This window comes from Empidonax traillii, unplaced genomic scaffold (assembly GCF_003031625.1).
Source record: "Empidonax traillii isolate 1590-97213 ecotype Southwest subspecies unplaced genomic scaffold, ASM303162v1 scaffold787:size292032, whole genome shotgun sequence".
Classification (NCBI taxonomy): Eukaryota; Metazoa; Chordata; class Aves; order Passeriformes; family Tyrannidae; genus Empidonax; species Empidonax traillii.
In genome coordinates, this window is record NW_020955980.1 from 60,001 (window position 1) to 83,180 (window position 23,180).

A 23,180-nucleotide genomic window follows, 5' to 3' on the forward strand; every position below is an offset into this window, starting at 1 on the left:
TCACTGAAACCAGAGTGATTGCAGATATTTTTATGCACTGATAAGCTGAGTGGATGCCAGCACTTGAATGAATTTGTACCTTTACCTAGGAAAAAATAGGAAAGAAAGTAAAGGATACTGGAAATTCAACCATCTCCACATAAAAGGATCAGCAACACGGGAGAAAGAAGTGCATTTTTCTTTGAATTCTCTGGTGATAAAAATAAGAGGAGTCCAGGTTTCACTGGAGCTGGATTTCATCTATAGCCTCTGTTTGCAGGGACTCATGTTGCGAAGCATCAGGCACACATGGCAAAGCTGAAAAGTCTGGGTAGACGTTGGTTTTAATTACTACCTGAAAGAGTGTGGAAGGTGACTTCACCTTGAGGTGACAGAGATAAACCAGATACCTCGGACATGGTTACACAGAGACAACTTAATGTCGATGTGTGCCTTAAAGCTGAAAAGGTTATGTCGGCAATTTGACACAGGCATACCTGACATTCTTCTCAAATTGGAGTGAAAAGACCAGCCTGTGATTTATAAAAGGGTAGAGAAAGCTGCACAAAGACCAGGGGCAGGAAGGAGATCAAAGTCTTAGACAGAACAAGCTTTCCTTATCAGGTTGAGGCTTTTTTTCTTTTCAGAAAAAAAATTAAAATACTTATTTCTAGCAAAAATAATATTTTCAGAATCATCTTCTGAAAAAAATTAACCCTGGATTAAAGAAGCCTCAGTTTTCATGTCTTTTTTCTTGGGTTGATTTCCTTTATCACTTTTTCCTCTTATTTCACTTCTTCAGTGTCAAAATAGAGAGACTTAAAGAGAGAGAGAAAGAGAAAAAGTCTAGTAGCCACAAAGAAACATGGACATTTTCTGTATAAATGCTGGTGAATTAATAAAGTGTTAATGCTGTATGTAAAAGGCCTTCAAAATTAAAACATTTTTAAAATCATTTTTCTATTATCATTACTTCACAAGCCTTGTAATAACACTCTGAGACTTACAAAGCATTTCTGACATTTCCAGACTGTCCAGATTGCAACTGAATAAAATCATAGCAGTAAGAGTTGAAACAAACAATAATCCTGGAGCTCTGAGTCCCCAGATTCAGGTATCACTCAGCATCAGCTCAAAAACAGATGATGGTTTATTTCTTATTGTCTCTCCAGCTTCTCTTTTTAAAGACAACATTTTCAGGAGTACAGGGCTCACTGTTTCTTATTCCTGCCTAGTGCCCTACACTGAACGGCAAGCAGAACAAAATTAGCACTTGCTACGGCCAATCAACTGTCAGACATGGCTAAAGACAGTAATTTCCAGGGCTGACAAACAGGGCTTATTTCATTAAATGACTAAATTTCTTGTACTTAGAGTTTTCTAGTTCAGCCATGCTCTGAGGTTTTCACTGAAAACTCAGGCCTCCCAAATATTGCGGCTTCTGATGATTCCATGCTCACTCCAGCCCTGGGACTCTGTTAATTCTCTCCAGGCTGCCAGAAAGACAAGGTACAACAGCAGTCAGTCAGAAAGACACTTATTTTCATCTCTCATGCAGCTGATATCTGAGAAGAACATCTCAGTGGGGCCCTAAGGGCAACAATAACTTTGATTTATTCCAGAAACTGCTTTCTCAGACTTTCTCTCTCTTGGCAAAATTTAGAACAAATTCTTTAACTATAAATGCTTGGGAAAGGTTTTGACTTCCCATCTCACTTGAATAAATATTGTTTGCACTGTATTTTGTGTGACCCCCTCAGCCCCCCCAGCAACAACACTTCCCATTATTTCTTGACGGCATGTTAATCTGTTGCCTTCATTGTTCATAATGTCAATAGTTATTACACAAACACAGTATTGAAGAATTATTTCAAATCCTTATTGACTTAAGTACCAACAGGAAGCAGAAACTAGGGCAGGAAAAACCTGCAATTACTATTATGCATTCCCAGTAAGATCAGTCACATCGCATCAGGACACTGTCTTCCTTGTTCTTCTCTCTTCTCCTCGGATATCCTCTGGCAGAGCCAGCTCAGAGAACAAAAGCTGGATTAGACATTTGTAAGAATAAGAATAGCATCTAATATTACACCAGCTAATGAAAAATGTCTAAAGATATCAACTGTCATGCTTCAAGGGGATAAACTGATTGCCAGCTGTGGTCACGGAAAAACAACTTCCCCACCCTCACCCATACAACACTTCAATGTAATGACAGTGGAAACACAGTAGACATTTAAATCTGTCTTGAAACAACCACAACTGGAAGCAGTGGTAAGAAAAAAATTTGACCAGACAACTCACTCACCTCCTTTTTACCTATGGCAGTACCATCCAGCGTAGCCATCCAGCCCAAGGCAATAAAGGAATTTTGGCTTTCCACTTGAAGTGCTGGCAGATGACCCACATATGGCTGTTTGCTGAAATTCATGCCAACACACTGATGAGTGTCTGTGAAGGTACTGCACTGGTTTCACAGCATATTGTCTGCATATCCACCAAAGGCCCATATTACAGTTCTGCACACACTGTTTAATTCTAATTGGTTTAATCACTGGTCCTGCAAGGTCATGTTGCCTTCATTAAGTCTGGCAGTTCTTCCTAAGTCAACACATTAAAGTCCCCTACCCAACAGGACAGTAATACACACTCTCAGAGGCACATGTACAACTCAGCTCCGCTACTCTGTCTCTACATATGTTCCTTTTATTCCTTCAGTCAACATTAAATACACTTCTGAGTAGTCAATTCTATCTCTGCTGTATTTACCAGGTAGATAAAAGGATTCATCTGGCTGCAAGTACTATAGATTTAACCCATCATCTGAGAATTAAGCTTGTCTTTTTATTTTGTCCATCATTTTTAATTGGAATAATCATGCAATCACAGTGGAGATGCAATTTATGGGATGGTGCCTTCTCCTGGAGCTCTGCAGATTCTGAATCAGGATATGTATGTTAATTGTATACTATACATATTATGGCTCTAATTCTTTCATCTATTCCTCTCTGGTAATACCCTTTCCTTCCAGAATTGACCTTATCTTTATCTGAAAATCCTAGAATGTCTACAAAAGGCTGCAGAAGCAACACAGAACTAAAAATGCTGGACCATCAAACTATCTGCCTTATTTTGGCATTCTTTTCACTGTTGCCCTATTTGTATCATTGCAGAAATTAAGCAGATATTATGTGGTTAGTGCCTGACAATCTTCCCTCTTGAAGGCCAGCCTTCATTGGGGTAAATATTTTGGTAGAGAAGGATAGGTGGGAGAAGATTTAGAGGTACAAGAATGAAGTCCTCAGTTTATGGACCCAAGTGTAAAAAAGGCCTTCTAAGGAATCTCCAAAATGCATCCTCAGGGACTTCTGATTCTACATTCATCTAGTGTGTATTGAGGGGCTTTTCCTTGCCAGCCATCAAAGGAATGGGCACATCTGGGCTGTGTGCCTGGTGTGGTGCTACATGAGAGAAGGTCTGGAGCAGGCTGGCAGGCCATCACACATTGTCCTAAAATGAAATCTGTGCCCCACCTTCAAACCCAGCTTTGGATGGAACAAACCACAGCAGCATAATCTGGAGGTGACGAATGAATTGGCATAATGTGGCCAGACACCGTGTAAGGGAAGAGAGGCCAGACTTTCTTAGAAAGCTGGAAGTGAAAGATGACATTTTTAGAAACTAATGTAAACCTGAGCTTCCTCAAGTAAAGCATGCTGATGTGTCTCAAAGCTTCAGCTGGCCTAAACACCGTGAGTAAGCACTGAAAGAACAAGATTTTTTACTTTTTTTAAAACATTCTCAAGCTTTATGACCAGATCTAACCTTTAAAGAAATCTGGGGTTTTGCCTGCTTACTTATTTTTTATTTTTATACACACTCTTAATATGGGTATATGATGATAGAACTTTACCAGAAAAACTGTTTCCTATTTAATTTCTTCTCACAGGAAAGGATGACTCTAAATTCCAGGGTGAGAGAGGTTTTGTTCAAAATCTAAATCAAATGATGGCTCTGACTTGTACAGAGGTGTGCAAGAAAACTGCTATCTCTAAGAACAAGAGTAGATCACCTGTATTTCCTAACCTCTGTATTTACATACTGGAAGATTCTGAACTGGATATCCACTATTTCAGTTTACAAAGAGCCCATAAGGTTTACAATATTTTTCTTAATAGGAATATTGGGCACAAAGCAGCATTACCAGGTGTCCTGGGTGAGTGCTGCCTGATGCCACACAGACTAAACCCATGCCTTTTCCTATTGAAAACTACATGCACCAAAAAATGGGAACAATAGATTAGTCAAAGGAATTAAGTTTTCCCAAGCCAGCACACGGCCAAGGGCTGACTGTTAGGAGGAAGATGATTTGGATTTGAAGTATCATCATGGGGAAGACAAGGGCTAGGCTCAGAGCACTGGGCCCAGGGACCACTGTAACCACTGATTTAACCCTGTCATCACACAGGTAACCAGTTATCCAGAAAAGGTGGTGCTCTGTCCCTAAAAGGCAGCTACTAAAGTCCATTGTATAGGATGACTTCCAGCAGAAGTCAACATTGGGTTATGGTTTAATCACCACTGCAGACCACACCACAGCACAGAGATACTTGTGGGAGCTGAGTACTGAAGGCCAGAGCCTGTGTTGTCCCAGTTGGGTTCCTTTGGTGACTAAGGGGAGCAGAGCACGTAATCCAGGTAACCTTTTCCTTTGCTTGGTCAAACATAAAGATTCATGGAAGCAAAATAGCCCCTTTGCCAAGCTTGCTACCCCAAAGAGGAAAGAAATATTTCACCTGCTCCTGTGCTTTTCCAACATTCCCATGTTATTCTAGTTTGAGGTTTCAATCCACTTATATGTGAGTTAACAAGACAGAAAGAGACTGCACTGCGTTGGTAGCCATAAGGACATCGCAACCTTTGAAAACCTTTAGAGTGTGATGTTCCAAGTTAGATATGATTTGATGCTCCTAAATTAGGATCTTGGGCTCTCTGGACATTCACAGGGAAAAGAGATACATGCTTCCAGAAGGCTGAACCTGGATTGGATGTGTGAAGATGACAATAAGGGTATACTTCAGGTAACTATTACATAGTAGCTTCCTGTCCCACATTTAATTTGGAGGTTTTCTGCAGTGAGGAGAGAGGGATTTCAGGCAAGACACCACAGTCCAGGATGCATCTGCTTTTTCTTATGTCAGCATTTAGCTCTAGATGCTGCATCCATACCAACAGGCTGGAGCTCCAAGATCTCACTTCACTGAACTAATTCACCATGCGGTAAACCTCAGTAGCTAGGAGTCTAATTTTCAGTTCAGATCATCAGCCACTGTTCTACAGAGAAAAGATGGAAGAGATTGAATCTTCTGGCACAATTCCACCCTGTGTTCCCCATCTCCCCTCCCACTGTAGGAGGGGTTACAAACAAAAGTTGCATCTACTTCAATACACTGTAATGTGACTTCAGATCCTCTGAAGTAAAAACAAACCAATTTGAGAGCTGCGATAGCTTTGAGGAAATCTATATCAGGCAGGCACACCTAAATGTAAAAACATGAAGAGGCTGTGGCTTCCTTACTGTCTGGGTTTCCTAAGGAAGGGTGGACCCATTTCCAGATAGCATGGACTTGGGTGGAGGGAAGGGGGAAGACACACTAGCAGCAACATCATCTGGCATGAATCTTTGCTTTCCTGATCTTAAAATACAATGAAAAACCAGAGCAAGAGTAGAAACTGAAGACCTCAGCAGGGTTTCAATCAATCAGGCTTTTCAGGCTAAAATGTATCAAAAAACAGGAGCAAGACAGCAAATTATTGACATTAGGACGATTTCTAAGCTCTTGCACTGCCAGAAGACAAAACAGTTTTAAATCCACAGCCCTTACATTTACAGTCCACCTCAGGAGCTCACGCTGCCCCTGCTCTGTTCCCAGACTCCAGGTGGCAGAGGAGGTGATAACACAAACAGTAGCTACCTTTGGGTAATAAATAATACTTAAATAAATCAATCCCACCAGCTCTCCTCCACTTAACGTGGGGCTCCAACAAGGCTGTACACAAGCAGCAGGGATTCTTCCTCAGCAGGGCCTCTTTGCAGGCAGCAGCAACTGCAAGGATTTGAGAAACACAAGCACCGGGAGCGAGCCGCTCTCAGTTGCCCAAAAGAGGGGGAATAAATTGCAGAGTAGCACAGTGACAATGGACAAAAGGCAAATTTAGACCTGGCATCAGACAGATAAATTGCTGAGAGTTCTTATGACTGGAGGCTAATCCTCAGGGATTGCACAGCCCAGTGCCCCCCTGCTGCACAGGCCACCACATCTGCTTTGCTGCTTGAGATCAATCCCTCCCTCTGGCCAGAGAACGGGGGGAGATATAATAGTGGTTCTTGTTTAAGCTCTGTCTCTGGAAACACACACTTAAAAATGTGCACACAGTGGCATAACCAGCCCCTCTGAACTGGTTGGCCCCTTGAAGTATGATAACCAGCTCTTATCCTTTAGGATGCATGTTCAGACACTGCAAGGAAACTGGAGCTGAGCTGGAAAAGGGAATTTGAAGACAGAGCAAGGGTGGAGTTCATCTTGTAAGGTGGATTGTGAAAAGTGCTACAGACTTGCTAGCAGTCAAGTGTATTTGGCTTCTGTTTCACTATTATAGGTCAAGGGTTTTGTCTTTTTTTCCCCCCATGTTTGAACCAAGCAGTTTTAAAGCTAGGTGTAGGTACTTTGAATCACTTATGCATTTCAAGTTAATTATTTTAGAGGCATCATGAAGTACAATCACAAAGTACTAAAAACTGTAAATTAAATGAGAGCTTATATGTCCCTACTGTGCTTGCCCATTTATAAAAATAATGGAATAATGATAACATTGACTGTCAGTTTAAAATAATTATAAGGAGTTTAAGACTAGAGCATATTACCCTCCAAGGGTACTGAAGGAGCTGGTGGAAGTCCTCACCAAGATACTTTCTACCACTTACCAGCAATTCTGGCTAACTGGGAAGGTCCCAGTTGTCTGGAAGTTGGCAAATGGGACTAAGCCCACCCACAAAAAGGGCTGAAGGAGTCTCTGGGGAACTACGGGCCTGTCAGTCTGACCTCACTGCCAGGGAAGATCTTGAAGCAGATCAGCTTGGTTGCCATCATATGGCACACACGGGGCACCCGGGGGATCAAGCCCAGACAGCATGGGTTGATGAAAGGCAGGTCCTTTTTGACCAACCTGACCTCCTTCTACAATGAGGTGACCCACTCAGTGGATGAGGGAAAAGCTGTGGGTGTATCTACCAGGACTTATGTAAAGCCTTTGACATCATTTCCCACAGCATTCCCCAGGAGAAACCAGCTTGGATGCATGTACTCAGCAGGTAAACACTGGCTGGATGATGGGGCCCAGGGAGTGGTGGTGAGTGGAGTTAAATCCAGCTGATAATGAGTCACTAGTGGGGTTTCCCACGGCTCTGTAGTGGGGGCCATTCCTGTTTAATGTCTTTATCGGCGATCTGGATGAGGGGACTGAGTGCACCCTCCATCAGTTTGCAGATGACACCAAGTTGGGTGGGAGTGTCAATCTGCTGGACGGCAGGAAGGCTCTACAGAGGGATCTGGACAGGGTGGATCAATGGGCTAAGGCCAGTTGGATGAGGTTCAACAAGGCCAAGTGCTGGGTTCTGCACTTGGGTCAAAAAAACCCCAAGCAGCACTATAGGCTCAAGGCAGAGTGGTTGGAAGGCAATCCAGAGGAAAAGGTCCCAGGGGTGCTGGTCAGCACTTGCTGAACATGAGCCAGCAGTGTGCCCAGGTGGCAAAGAGTGGCAGCAACCTGGCCTATATCAGCAATAGTGTGGCCAGCAGGACCAGGGCAGTGATTGTCCCCCTGTACTCAGCACTGGTGAGGCCACACCTCGAGGGCTGCGTGCAGTTCTCCGGGGGCCTCACTACAGGAAGGATATTGAGGTGCTGGAGCGAGTCCAGAAAAGGACAACAGAGCTGGTGAAGGCTCTGGAGCACAAGTCTTGTGAGGAGAGGCTGAAGGAGCTGGGGGTGTTTAGCCTGGAGAAAAGGAGGCTCAGGGAACCTCATCACTCTCTACAACTCCGTGAAAGGAGGTTGTAGCCAGGTGGGAGTCAGTCTCTTCTCCCAGGTAACAAGGGACAGGACAAGAGAAAATGGCCTCAAGTTGTACCAGGGGGGAAGTTAAATCAGCTATTAGGAATATATTTTTTTCACAGAAAAGGTTGTCAAGCACTGGAACAGGCTGCCCAGGGAAGTGGTCAGTCACCATCCCTGGAGGTATTTTAAAGATGTATAGAAGTGGCACTTTAAGGACATGGTTTAGTGGTGGGTTTGGCAGTGCTGGGTTAATGGTTGGACTCATTTTAAATGTCTTTTCCAACCAAAATGATTCTATGATTCTATGATACTGGTATTTTCAAGTGCACAGAAGTTTACAATTCCCTAATTAAACATCAATCACCTTACACATGCTATTGTTTGCAACTTTGTTTCATGCTTATTACTCTGAGATTGTAGAAGTTATTGTATTCTCAAATATTGTGGTTTACACATATTTTCAAGACATTTACGCCCTCTATATAGCACACAAGGCAAATAAGGATATCTCTCTTTCTCTCTCTCTCTCTCTCCCGCTATCTTAATCAAGCTAATTGAAGGTTATACATCTAAGTTATCCAGTGCACCTACTGAGCCTGTCTCACATTCCTGCATACAGGCTTGAGTGCCTTGCAGTTAAAATGTATTAGTTCAAGTCCCATAATGCTTCTCAGCTGCAAACCATGAGAGAGCCAGATTTAACACTTCAATGACACTTTCATTACCTTATTTTGGTAAGCCATCTTTGCCCTGTCTTGTTATTTCACATATTCAAACTTCTTTGGAAAGTGATACCATCTAGAGATATTGGAGGAGGGTTTGTTGAATTCTTGTTCAACACCAGCATGGGACCCATTAAGCAAGACGGTGTAAAAAGACCTTATAGAACTGAGAAAGCAGCAGACCTTACCTCCTGGCAAGCCACTGGAATCCAAGCACTTGTCAATTTTATGTTGTTTTGCTTAATACTTCCTGAATTACTTCTTTTAAGTTACTTTGTGTGAAGGTAATGCTACACAAAAGAAGGTGAGAGTAAGTTATTATTTGTCATTTATGTTACAAAATTCATAATGCCCATCTTTCTGCAAATTATACCCTTCGGTGCTATGCCAAATAAAACACCCTCATATTATGTAACTACCTACTGTTAGAAGTATTCAAACTTCACTTTGTGTCAGTTTAACACAGTTCTCCCTATTTCTGCCCTATTTTGTAGTGTAACACTGCTGTGAAGTCTTAAAAAGCTGACATATTATCCTCCCCAAATGTAAATAAAGCTTCTCTAATAAGAAACGATCAAAGAGATTATGCTGCATAACAACAGAAGCTGTATTTCAGGAACTCAAGACAAATGGAAATGAACAAAAGGAGAGGAAGGCCTGCTACAAGCAGTTTTATGGACAGAATGAGCTACACTTGGCACTTAACAGATTCAGTACCATGTCAGGAAAGAAATCAAGCTGCTGGGACATCCAAGAAAAGCCCAAAAATGTAGGGTCATATGAGAGAGAACCCTAACTAGGAACACAGAATTGAAGAAAAGGTGAATAATGGACTTGGACAGCTTTGCTGCTGTGACAGCCACGAATTCAAGTTCCATTAGATTGAAAAGAGTATTTGCTAGGGAAAAGGTTTGGAGTTCAGGCCACTTGAAAAATATCTGGGACAATACTATCTTTTATTATAAACCAGATGTTTAAAACATAAATTTAAAATTATATATTGAATCAGACTATTTTTGTAACAAAAAGTGAAGAAGAGTATCTGGCCTTGTACTGCAGGATGGCTTCAGCAGAACTCTCCACTCAAAGCAGTGCTAAACCTGCTTTCTGTGCTGTCAATCTTTTTAGGATTGAGATCACATGCCTTCAGTGGCCTATTTCTGTTCATTTTTACCTGGACTGTAAGAACATCCACGGGTTCTGCTTTTGCACATAAACATCTCTCCTCAAAAGCAGATTTTGGGCCAAACACTAGGGAATTTTTATGAGAGCCAGTAACTCAGCAGTACTGATACTTCTCTTTCTTATACTAACACAGCTCAAATAACTCCAATTAACTTATTTGTGATTTACACCACTAGAGAAGAATTATTGCCCCAGCACGCAACACATTGAAGGGTTTTTTTATTACCAAAGGGAAAGGGAGAAGAGGTGGCTGATGCAGTTGCTGCCCCTCTGCTCCCCCCACGCTGCAGATACCCGATGGCTCCTCTGACAGCTCCTGAATGCTGCTATTACAGCAAGGTGATTTCAGGTGAACTGCTCCTAGAACTGGGCGAGGGCAGACAACCAGAGGTGCCACCGTGTCCATCATACCCAGCCAAGCTGTCCTTCATTTGTCCTGAAAATGACTTCAAGTACATGTAAACTCAGTAACAGTTTCAGTACATCACTCATCTTAAAATTTAAACCACGACCTTTGCTATTATTGAATAGTATTTTTAAAATGCTATTGTATGCAGAAGACATGGCTCAGGTCAAATTTTTAAGAGCCTGTCATTACTCAGTGTGTATTTTAGTCACACTGTTTTCCAAGGATCGGGGCACAGTAATATAGGCAGCGTTACTAACGAGTCAATTATGAATAATCTGCCACAGAGAAATGTGCTAGAACTGCTATCACAATAAATCTACTGACAATTTTGGTTAAGGCTTTACAAGGGTTTAAGAAAGTTTGTTTAGGCCTCAAAGCAAAGCCATCCATCTGCCCTAAAGACTCACTGCTGGAAGAGCTCAACTTCTAACACAGCCACCTTTGTGGCCAGGTCACAGCAAGAGAGCAAGTGTTAGCCCTGCTGCTTTTAAGAAGACAGATCAGCATCAGTTTTAAATTAATGGGTTGGGAACTAGACTCAACATACATTTTTAACTAACAGCATTTAAATAAAAGCAACAACCAGCTGCTGCTCACTTGGAATATGTCTATTCATTTGCAGGGAAAGTGACATTGGTCAAAACCTAAAATAATGGAATCCAAAGCCAACCTGGACATATTACCTTTAATACAGTTCAGGTACACCAAAATACCCAAAATTATGTGTCTCCAGGAAACACCTGACTCTGTGGACTCCACTTTCTTAAGTGGAGACTTTAGGAAAAACACTCGGAATACAGGTTGCCAAGTAAAAGCAAACAGTAAAGTCAAGAGCACTTGGTGTGTGAGACTACTTAGTATTCAGACGTTATAGCACAGTAGTACCTAAAAACTGCAGCCTCCCTAAGCTGTGCATGATCTATGTTACAGGTTCTCCAGACCTCAGAGGCCTTTTTCTGATAAAGTGAGTGAATAAATAGTCAAAGGATAACACCATTAAAGTGAGGGCAGTTCTGCCACAGTGACACTGGATCCAAATTCATGAGTCTGCAGAGATCTGTTACGAGGAGAAGCTATTGCCTTCCTTCCAGACTGTAACTTCTACAGACTGAGCTTTTTATTGCTAAGGCAGGACTTGTTTCGTGTTGTGGGAATATGCAACACTTGGTAGGATGGTATCCCAGCTCGCTATCATAAAACAAATGCTAGATGTACAGGCACTTCAGATGTTATTGGCAGAAATAAAATTTAATATAGCTTGCCAGCATGTGGAAAAAATTTAAGGTCCAATTCAATGAAGTCAGTGTGATTTTAGCCTGATTCACCCATCTGCTACCTATATTAAGTAGTATATATTCAATTTTTATCACGTTTGACATTTCTTACAGTGTTAAAAACTTTTGTCATTTGTCAACCTGTATTTTTAGAGCTCTCTTGGACTGACTGCCAGGACTCTATCTGGCAAAATGAGAGGTGTTCCTGATTCAAAGCACTTCAAAGGAATTATCCCATATCAAATAAAAAAGATAAAATTAAGTGATTATGGGTGATTGCAGAAAGATGGATTTTAATTTTCTTTAAAAACACAAACAGTGGAACGGTAACTTAAAACTCCCTTACATTACTCTATCAGCTACCTACCCATCTACCAGCACTTTGTACGAGGTGACTGCATTCCAAGTGATTACTGAGCCTGGTGTAATATTTTAGAGAACTTAATGTAAATTCTTGTATCATTTTTTTTAAACTAATCGATGTATTACCTACAATCTAAATGTGATTATGACCTGAAAAACACAGACCCTAAGGAAAATACAGATAACTAAGGTATCTAATACATTAAATATATTTTCTTTTTTCCCTTGGGTGAAGTGAATTTGAAAGAATTGGTCTCAGGTATAAGCCCCACTTCCAGAAAGATTCTGGCTTGTATATTTTATTCCTTAAGAAAGCATACTAGCAACTTAAGACCCACAAACAGGCAACTGTCTTCCCACATGAAGTCTCTTTCCTTCCTTGAATAATCAAAGAGATGCCACTTTAAAGACGCTTTACATGTGCAAGTTACTGTAAAGTCTTTCCTAGGAAGCTCACCTGTCATGTCTCAAGCTACATGTCATCACTGACAGAAAAATTCTCAAACACCTCAGCGTGGATTATCCATAGAAATAAAAATCTGCATCTTCTAAAGCCAGGACCGTGTTACTTCATCGAGGAAGCACCAGCCAGTGCCAGTGGTAGGGCCCTTAAGCCCACCTGGGCAGCCTCCAAGAGAAGCACTACACTGAGTCACACTCTGTGGTGTGCACACACCCACACTCCCTGTGCTACCCCAATGCATGGGAGGACTTCAGTGACAGCAAATTAGTTAATGGAAATTGGAGTATTTTAGGCTCATCAGCTACCCTTGGGACTTGGCTATCATTGGCAAGTCTTCGAGAGGTGTCTCAGGAGGATGTAATGGTTCCTGTTAAGATTTCATGGAGTGGAAAAGAATCCCACCTCTCCTTGCTTGCTTATAGTAGCTGGTAAAAACTTAATTATTAGTATTTATTTATTTCTGTCCTAAATTTTCTGGGGATAGAGTAATGCATTGCTTCATCAGCCTTCACCTCTCACTGGAACCAACTCCTATTCTCTTCCACTCTCCATGGCTTGGATTTTAGAGGCCACACATGAACTGGCATAGATGCAGTGCACACACACACACGGTGCCATGTACATAAGTATTAAACTTAATCTAAGTCCATGATTAAGCTCATGAGTCCAAGCTCCTTGTCCAGCTACCGATTTGGAAAGGATAAAGCAGTTGGCAGGGGGGCAATGGTAAAGTCACAAAAGGCAAATACAGCAGTGATCCCGTTCACTAGCCAAGTACATGAGTTCATTTTAATCTTTTCTAAGAGGATGTTATATCACAACTCCTTATCTGCCCCATTTTTTAGCCTTTAAGAACATATAAATAATAACAGAAATATAACATTAATCCCTGTTGCTTACCTCACCATTATAAAACCAGTTATTAATATAAGCAGTCCTTACCCAAAACACAAGATGGAAAAATTTCACTTCTGAGCTCATCAGCTCAAAAAGTCCTCTGTTCTGTAGATGCATTAGCTGGGGACCTCCCCTAAGGCCTCAAAGGCACTGCTGTGAATGAGAGCTGAGGTGACAGGCACTACGCAAGCATTACACACTGCTTTTGGCAAGGTCGGACTCACACTGCACTCAAGCAGGTGCAGTGGATAGGAAAAAAGCTGGAAAACAGCAACAGCAACAGCCCAGTTTATTTCTTACCCCTTTTAATTTCTTCAGATTGCTAGCACTGCAAGTCTCAGCTCTTTATAATTAATGTCCTCTGAGGTGCACAGAAAAGCCTTGGATTGCTCCCCTTAAAAATGTTTAGAAAGAATCGGGCTTTAAATTGAGAGATGAATTTCAAGGCAGCTAAAACTGAGTTTTCTAACTAAGAAAAAATGATACGCTTCTTAAACCATGCAAAATTATTTTGGCTTTTGCTGTAGATTTCAACCTCTTATTCTGTTGCAGTCACTGGGATATGTAAGCACCAACATCACTCCTCCCAGAAAAACCAAAGCAGTTTGTTGTAAGATAGGAATCTTTTGTATCCCTTCAACATGAACACTAGGACAGAAAAAGCCAGGCTTTTCCCCAAGGTATTCATTACATGCCAAGTACATGATATCACACCAGCCTATGAAATCTATCTTCTGTGTCTAATAAATCAACACAACCAGCATAACCAAATGATTACAGGAAGAGAGATTTGTCATATGTATACATACATCTGTCACCCACATAAACTGTATTTTTCTTGTCATTACTGAGAAGTAAGTAATGTTCACTTACTATTGTTTTCACCTGTATTCTCTGGTATTTAATGGTAAAGTCTTTACAGTAACTGTCAGAAAGGGTAGTTTAAAATGTTTCACTGCACCATATACACAGAAATGCAACAAGGGCAGTTGCTGTTGGCCTCCAAGAGCTTTTCTTCAGATTTTGTTAGGGTGAATAGATAAAACATATTCCAAAATAGCCTGCCCTGCAGAGCTGGTCTTTCAGACAAACCTAAACGAAACAATTGTAGTCCTCCCCTTGTTCAAGGTTTGCATAAGCCTGCCAAGGCAGCAGTAGAATAAAGGTAAGTAATGTACCCAGGAAATATGGCCATCTTAGTCTGACCCAAATGTTATCAATCTCACAAGCCCTGGCTTCAGAAAAAGGGAGTTTCTTCGCAACGCTTTATTTCTTGAGATGGTTTATAAGGAGAAATCAAACCCTAATCCCTTGGACAAAAACTAAATGAAACATAATCCATCTTATGAGTTACATCAAAAAAACATTCTGGACAACATCAGGTTTTACTACATGTATATATACATTTATGAAATGTATAAATGTTACTGTTCTATAAAATACATTTTTCATTCCAAAAGGCAAATTATAATTCATATTTATTCAGGACTTTCCTTTTTAGCGTTTTAAACTTACTTGGAAAAGAAAGACGCAGGATTGCCAAATTAAAGGTTTATTATAGTGTTTTTATTAACAAACTTTCATTGGAAAGTTCTGGGTGCATTAACATAGGAGGCACATTGGCTTCGATGTTTGGCATTTGACAGTCAACAGAATTGCACTTCACTGCAATAGCCTTGCTACAACAGTGTGAACTTTCACAGCAACTCTCGTGGCGAGCCTCTCTCACTGACCTACTCAGCAGGTGCTTTTTATCATTTTGGTCGGCCTTCAAAACCTGCTCATTCTGCAAAGAATGGTGATCTATCTTGCTCTCAGCTTTCTTTTTCTGCTTGGACAGAGAGGCTTTCTTGCTTTCAACCCCATTCGCTTCTGTACCACCTTTTTCATCACACTTGTCTGTCTGCTGACAGAATCCCTTTTGGTTATTTGAGATGCTGTTCTCACATTCAGAGTAACACACTATTAGAGGTCCTGTGTTTCGGCAGAGAAACTGCGAGGAGCTCATCACCTTTGGAACAGTTCTTACGTTCTCCTCCGGGTTTTGATGAGAGTGTGTATCTGTCCTGTTTATTCTTTGACATGCCTGAAACTGTTGCATGGACTGGAGGAAAAAATTTTTAGGCAGAGAGTTCTGCGTCATCGTTCTTTTGAGCCTTCCTTGAAGGCAACTGCAGTGGAGGACATGCTGGACTGGATGTACATAACCTTCAGCAGCTTGCTGTAAAGCATTTATAGGAGCTACAGGACTCTGGATCTGTACAGTTCCCGGAGAAGGAGAACACTGGTAACAGAAGGTGTCACTTAACTGTTGACATGAGTGTGCACTCCACTGCACTGCCACTTGCTTATATGCATCAGGACAGCTGCACTGCCTGTTTTGAGAGAAAACTGGGCATATGGTGTGTTGGTCAATAGAAGTCTGCAGCACAGCTGAACCAGCAACGTTTTTTATGCTTTTACTCACTTCACTATTGTAGGCTGGATGCATTGGTACACACATGTTTTGGGGCCTGCTGCTGAAGAGCTCTGAGCAAATATGAGTTTCTTCATATGTCACCTTCTCTGCAGGGTTGCAGATACCGGTTTGTGACGCCAGGGGCTCAAGCTCGTAGTGCTCATGCTCCATTTCTGGTTTTTGACTTCTGGAGTCCAGCTGATACTTGCTAACAGGATGTGATTTATTTTGACCTCTGCCTCCTTGGCCTCCTGAAAAGGTCTGAGAGAAAGAATTACACTGCAATTTTTTTGGTAGTGGGATCTGGCCACAAGTGCCCTGGGGTCCGAGGCATCGGCACATGCACTGGAAGAAGAATGTTGCAAAAGCCCAGCTAATGCACATTATAAGCATCATAAAAGTGCCAAGCTGCGTGTACGCCAGCACTGTCGAGGGCATCATCATTGCTCCGGCTACAAATGTGGTCAAGGCAGCCATTGCAATAGCAGAACCCATACGGCTCAGAGAAAAAATTACTTTTCCCTCTCGGTCAGGGTCAGGCGCTAAGCGATAAGCCACTCCATAATGAACAGCGAAGTCTACTGATAAGCCAACAGCCACCGAAATGGTGACAGATTCTAACACATTTAGCTCCCATCCCAGAAGAACCAGAGAACCTACAGTGACAAAAATAGTTCCGGCTATTGAAACTATTGCATAGAGGCTTATGATTATATTCCAAGTGGTAAGAAGCATTACGCTAAATGCAACAGCAACTGAAAGACCCATGGCAATCAGAGTACCGTCAGAAAGACTGTCCTGAAGATCATAAAATTCGAGGTTACTCACAAACCAACCATTGCTAAGACCTTCGGGAGCAGAACTCAGCTCATTTGAAATCCATGAGTCCACCTCTTTGTAGAACTGATGCATTTTCTCATAAGCCAGGGTAAAGAGGTAGGTGCTTTGGAACTCCAACACCACGGCCCTGATGGTGTCATTAAGGTCAAAGCGAGGCCCTGGGGTTTTGCTGTCTAAATGGTACCCTGTGCTTCTTTCTAGCTCCATTATAGCTCTCTTGATACATAATTCAAAAACTTCTTGTTTGTACGGAAAGCTCCAGTGGCTGCAGCAGGGGTAAAGAGATGGTTCATCACAATCTTGATTTTCCATCCACTGCTTAAATGTTTCAATGAAGCAGCTTGTGAAGTCTTGTTCTTCGGTCTGATAAAAAAAGGTTTGGTTTCTTAACTTCTGACAGAAACGTAAAATCCAAACCTGTGAGGCTGGGCTAGCGATATTAAAACTGGTATCTAGCTGCAGCTTTCCTTTGCTTTTAGGGTTTAAAGGGTCACCATTATCCTCAGGTGTCACACCCCAGATTACTGTAATGGGCATGTGGAGCTCCTCTCCATGGTGGACACGTTCAAACATAAAAAGCTTTTTGTATTCTGCATCATATCGCTCAAATGGGTGGGAAGACCTAAATACCTGAAACTCAGAGAGCTCCAGCGATGGCAGTTTCATCTTTGGATTCACACACACGATATATGCTCCACCAATTGTTAAGGCAAGGAACCAGAAAAGCCAAATATATCGAAATTTGATTACAATGCACGGCAAAACTTTTTCAAAAAATATCCTGGATGCTTCTGAAACTGCAAAAATAATCTTGTGGAACATTTGGCACAACGCTGTCCAGCAGTTTTTGTTGTTGTATACCCTCTGCTGAGGTTTCTTAAAGCAACTGAAAATATTGAGAAGGTATCGTTCATGTAACACAACTACAGCAGGCAGCCATGTAACCATCAAAACATAATTCACCAAAATGGCAGTGCCAGCATAAACACCAAAACACCTGATTGCTGTGATATTGCTGACGTAATTAGCATAGAAGGCAGCAGCGGTTGTAAAACTTGTGACAAACATGGAAAGAGCAGCGTGCTGCAGCGTGATGCTCACTGTCTCAGAGGTTCCAGCATGAGGTTTATCAAACTTTGTGTAGTTCCAAACGTCACATAAGACAAAAGCATCATCTGCTCCAATCCCAACAAGGATAATTAATGCCGTGAGATTCATGAATGGAAAAAACTCAAAATGAAATACTACCCGATAGAGAAAATAAGAAATAATCAAGGAACTAATTATTGCAAACATGGTCATCAGCGTGATAAACATGGACTTCGTGTACACACACATAACTAACAGAACAATTACAATGGCTATGGCAGGATACACAGTATCCATCAACAGGTAATCTTGAAACAACCTATGTTTTATTCCAAACTCAATCCCTGTGACGGTTGTTACACCATCAGAAGCGTTCCAGTTCTCAAAGTTATCTAGGTAAATACTCATCATGCTTTCCCCTTTCTCCGTCGGGGAGAAGAGCATGCTGTATTTTAAAGTTGGTAAGACATAGTCAGCTGTCTTTGGGCTTAGAAAATCCTTGTCCACTAGGTAGTGAAGGATCTGGTAAACAGCATTGTACTTGGTACATTTGCGAGGCACGTTTGAACACTTGAGTTGGTCCTTCCTTTTGGCGTTCATATCCCAGCAGTCCGGCCCCAGGGTTCCATTATAGTAGTATTTGGCACATGTGCGAAGCAGCTTTAGGGTGTGAGAGACGTCCCGTTCTACGATTTTTTGACACGATGACCTGTTATTCAGAATAGCAATATAGTTGCCCAGTGTCCAGCTGGGACAACACGAAGCAGCAGTGGCTCTCTGGCAAAGGTCACCAAACTGGGAATGGGATCTGATCTGTATAAAGACAGGCAGGGCAAACAGTCCAGTTTGAAGTAACAGTCCAAATTACTAGAAACGTTTACCCACAAAAAACCTCCAAACAAACAAAAAAAACCCCAACCCAATCCAACCCCTACTTCCCCCCCAAAACCCCAACAAAACCAACCAAAAATGATGAAAATTCAGTTTACGGTTCTTCTGTGTTAACATTTTAAATTCTTATTTCCACAGACATTGTTTTTGATCTGTATCCTCTTACAAGCAGCAGACTAAACCAGCAGTAACTTGTCACACTGGCACAGAATTGGCAGAAGCATTAAGAGTGTTGTAATTCTACTGTCTGAAGATACACTGATGTATTTTGTTTCTTTCCAGATTGAGGATAGTTAATTCTCTTCTGTTATCTCCTGCTATATTCCTGAAAATAACCAATCAGCCATAAATCAATGAAGTTTCATTCTGCTTGGAATAATATTCTGAAGTTCCTAGGAGACTTACCATCCAAAAAGAAAGGATGGGACAGATGATTTCCATCACCTGACCCCTCTCCTACAACCCTGATTTTATCACTCTCTTTTAGCTCTTGTGCAGCTGACAGACACTGCCCCCGACCTGCTCAGCCTGCCATCCAGGCACTGAACGCCCCTAAGTCATCCAGGATTTCCAAAGCACAAGCACAAGCACACCACTGTCATGAAGCACCCCAATATAAGCCCTGACGCACAGAGACAACAGTCATGCCTCTGAATGCTGCACCCATGGTGGGACAATGTCCCAAAAGCTGACTCAGGAGTGGAGTGGAGGAAGCTGCAGCAGCAGCAAGGCCAGAGAAGTCATGGGGATGAGCAGACACCAGCGGCAAGTGCAGAGAGGAAGAGCTGGGACATGAGGGAGGAGTGCTGTTGTCAACTCAAGCGACTGCCCAAGGGTCAGGAACTCCTACCAGAGCTTTACAGAAATAATAGCAATTTTAACATCTTGGTTAAGGACTCTCCTGAACTGAATGAGTGTTAATCCCTTATAGGGATATTCTTCTTCTGCTTCAAGAATATTCCAGACATAGTTGAAGTCAGTAAAAGCATGACTTAGCTAAATCACCATGAGGTACTTCTATGAAAAACTGAATCAATAAAACAGAAGTGAAACCCTTAAGTAGCAAGGTTAGATAAGGGAAATTTTCTCAAGTTGAAAAAACTCAATCTTGGTAGGGCAAAAGGAACTTAAGTCTTAAAAAACAGAACTTCCAGCCTGGTATATGTGACGAAGTAGAATTAGTCCTTATATAGACTAATATGTATATAGACATATGTAAAAGTTGAGCCTTCATCAAGTTACACAGAATGAACACCTATTAATACAATCACATTAATACAACCATGTGCTTCAGTTTACAGGGTTGGGCCCTGAAACCATTATCTATGTGTGCTTTAAGTTTAGGTGAACTGAAGTAGACCACATAGTCTTTTTTTTTTTTTTCTTCTTTTTTCTCTTTTGCAAAATTGCAAAGGTTTATTATTAGCAATCCTTTATAATGCAGACTGAAAAAAAAATGCACTTGGGGATTCTCACAGCAGTTATAAAAGCTTTAATACGGACTAAATTTTGTCAACCAGTTGCTGAACAATAACAAACTGGCATTCCCAAAAAACAGGATAATTCACATTTGATTGTTTCCAGATAAAAACACTCACACATGCAAAGTCAGAAAAAACTGAACAACCTACTAAATAAAAGGAAGCACTGGAATAGCATATCTGTGTTTTTCATGGCACATCTCCAGGTTAGTCCTATGAGGATATAATAGGCAAATTGGGAGGAAAGGATTGTATTGTCTTCTCTACGTATTCAAGTTCAAGATGGGACAATGAGGTTTATACACTGTTCTTCAACACTCGCTGCAGGTCATAAACACTCACTGCTAAAGGAACTGCTGCCAAAGATACAAAGTAACATGAGCTGGCAGCTGGAAATTAGAAATTAAAATACAAAATTTAGCTCCTGGTTGCTCTTTAAAATACTATGTAAAACATTAATAGATTGTAGCATTGAGCTTTGTTGGTGATCCAAAAGAACTGAAAAGGTCATTTTGCTGTTGCCAGACCCGGTCTGCCACTGGCAACATCATAATTTATTTTGGAACAAGTAAGGAAGCTAAGCAGTGCAACCTGCACACATGCTGCATCTGTGGGCAGATCTGCCCAAATGGATCTCTGCAGTAAAAGACATTCCCAAATACACAGTTTTGGGGAAGCAGTCTGAAGAGATAACACACAGTCTTTGAAGCTTATAAAATAATAGTTCATGGTTTAATGGGAGAACATTCTGCAATTAACAGGTGAAAAAAAAAAAGGCTCTTCTTATACAACTAGTAAAAAGTTAGAGCATGTCCTGTAACTATTTTGTATATAGAGTTTCCATGAAGATTATAGGAACTACCATATGCTGAGCAGCTGCAGGCTGGAGCACCTAAGTGTCAGTAAAACATATAGTCAAAATAGTTACAAGCACATGGGAATACAATTAACACATAAGGATATACTGTTGGTTCCATACTAAAGTAAATACTTGGTGCTGAAATCCTGCTTATCATCAGAAAAACATACAAATTCTAAGGTTTGGATTTGCAGAAAATAGTGTCTGATTTCCTCATCTTTGGGTACAGAAAGCTTTGCCACTCAGTTCAACAGAACTGTGGCTCTAAACAAGCTTGAATTCAACAGCAAAAATAACGACAGCCAGGAAAGAGTTTGTAAGACCAGAAGGTCACCGAAGTCATAGATTTCTTCCGATCACTGCAGTAAGGATCAGCATCCTCCCTAGGGACTGGCTGCTACTAGAACTCAGCATTCACAAGTGGGGCATAGCACAGTACTTTGTGAGTTCTAAGAAGTGTTAAAAGTCCTTGAAAACTTTTAGAAAGTGTTAAAATAATTTAAAAATGTTATTTGTAAGTAACAAGTATTTAAAAAAGAAATTATGAAAAAAGCCTCAGCCCTTTCTGAGCCCTGAATATCTAATTTTTTATTATAAATTTACATTCACAGAGCAATAATAATTGCAAAACCTGACCATATCACTCTGTTTTGTACCCTAACTAGCTAAAAATGAATTCTGCTATCATGATACACTATTATTCTGCTCAGCTGCAGTATTCAATTCCTACATTCTGAAGTAAATTACAAGTAAATTGCAAATAAAGACCCACAGAAACATTATCTGCAACAATTTCCTCTATAAATATCTACACAACTGTGGCTGTAGCTGAAATAGCCAACATTTAATTTTCCGAAGTGTTCTTATTTCAAAGGAAGAGCTGGTTTTATGGATATAAGACGTGTGGTGCTTTCTTTTGAAGTAAAGTAGTTTCATCCTTCCTTCAGAAAGGAAAGCAGTGTTTGAAATAATACATTATTATCAAAGTGTGCATATAGGGAGGAACCAAAGAAAAATTCCTCAAGAGTAACGCAATCATGACAGAGATTATTCTTCATATATAATTAACTGTCTTCTGTTAAACAGAATTATTATGTTTTTTTTTAATTCAGACTGCATTGCTTTGCAATGACCTATACTACGTGGGATTTACCTGCATCAGCTGCCTGTGTTACTGAACTTCAACAGTTAAACACACAGATTAGAATTTCCTCCTTAACTCTCAGTTTTTGCCCTTGTGAATTACTCCACTGAATCTCCTGATTGAACTGGCAGTATGATTACTCCCCAGTTCAGTTCATGCAAAATTGAGCTGGGTTAAATACGGTACTTTGCTCTCACCTGGCTCATTCTGATCAAAAGAGAGAAAGGACAACCACATGAGCTATCCTGTCAGTGCAATAATCTTTGATGGGGAAATAAGGAACACCTCACAAACACAAAATGACAAAATGACAAAAGGACAAAAATGACTGCCACCAAGAGAGGCCAACCAGGACAAAATGCCTGTCAGCAGAGTGCAAGGGAGATTCATTGTACAATGTTTTGCTACAGCTCAACATTTTAACAAGGTAAATGACAGCTACTGTGGGAAAAAACGTTTGGAAATTCAATAAATTAACAGAGTTGTCTAAAAAGCAACATCTTTATTAAATAAATGTGGTATTATCTGAATTTGTTTATGGTTAGTTTTGTTCTGAACGAGAAAAAATGGAACTAAATAGATAATATTAACAGAAGAAAATCATGTTGCTTTATTTCCATGCAAATTCACCAATGCAAAAGTTCACGGCTACTCAGAGGTTCAAAGGAGTTCACTCCAGCAAGTGACAAGCTTATATTTTACAAATGTACAACTGGGATGCTTATTTTATTTTAGCCTTCGTCAGTTAAATTCCTTCAGTCAAAAATGGACATCGATTTCAATCAGAGTGCTAAATTACCTTTGTAACACATGTAAATGAAGCCTCTGAACACGGTTATTCCAAAGGTTATTTTGACTATGCAGGGTACCGAGTAGAACAAAAGTCAAGTAAAAATACACCAGGCCAGACAGACAATGACAAAATGTCATATTTCATTTCCTCAGTTCTAAAGAGGAAACTAAGATTACTCTGTATGCACCATTATCCACATCTAATTAGGTGGGATAT

The 23,180-nt window shown here is 40.8% G+C and overlaps 1 protein-coding gene across 2 annotated transcripts in view; it reads right to left on the bottom strand.

Annotated features, from left to right (window-relative positions):
- Nucleotides 1–14,953: 14,953 nt before the first annotated feature.
- DISP1 (dispatched RND transporter family member 1) overlaps nt 14,954–23,180 on the bottom strand; it is an 89,443-nt gene continuing 81,216 nt past the window's right edge. For both annotated transcript variants that reach the window (XM_027901481.1, XM_027901482.1), the window contains exon 8: nt 14,954–18,609. In XM_027901481.1, coding sequence (XP_027757282.1) covers nt 14,965–18,609 — 3,645 coding nt within the window. In that variant the 3' untranslated portion in view covers nt 14,954–14,964. The remainder of the gene's footprint in view (nt 18,610–23,180) is intronic.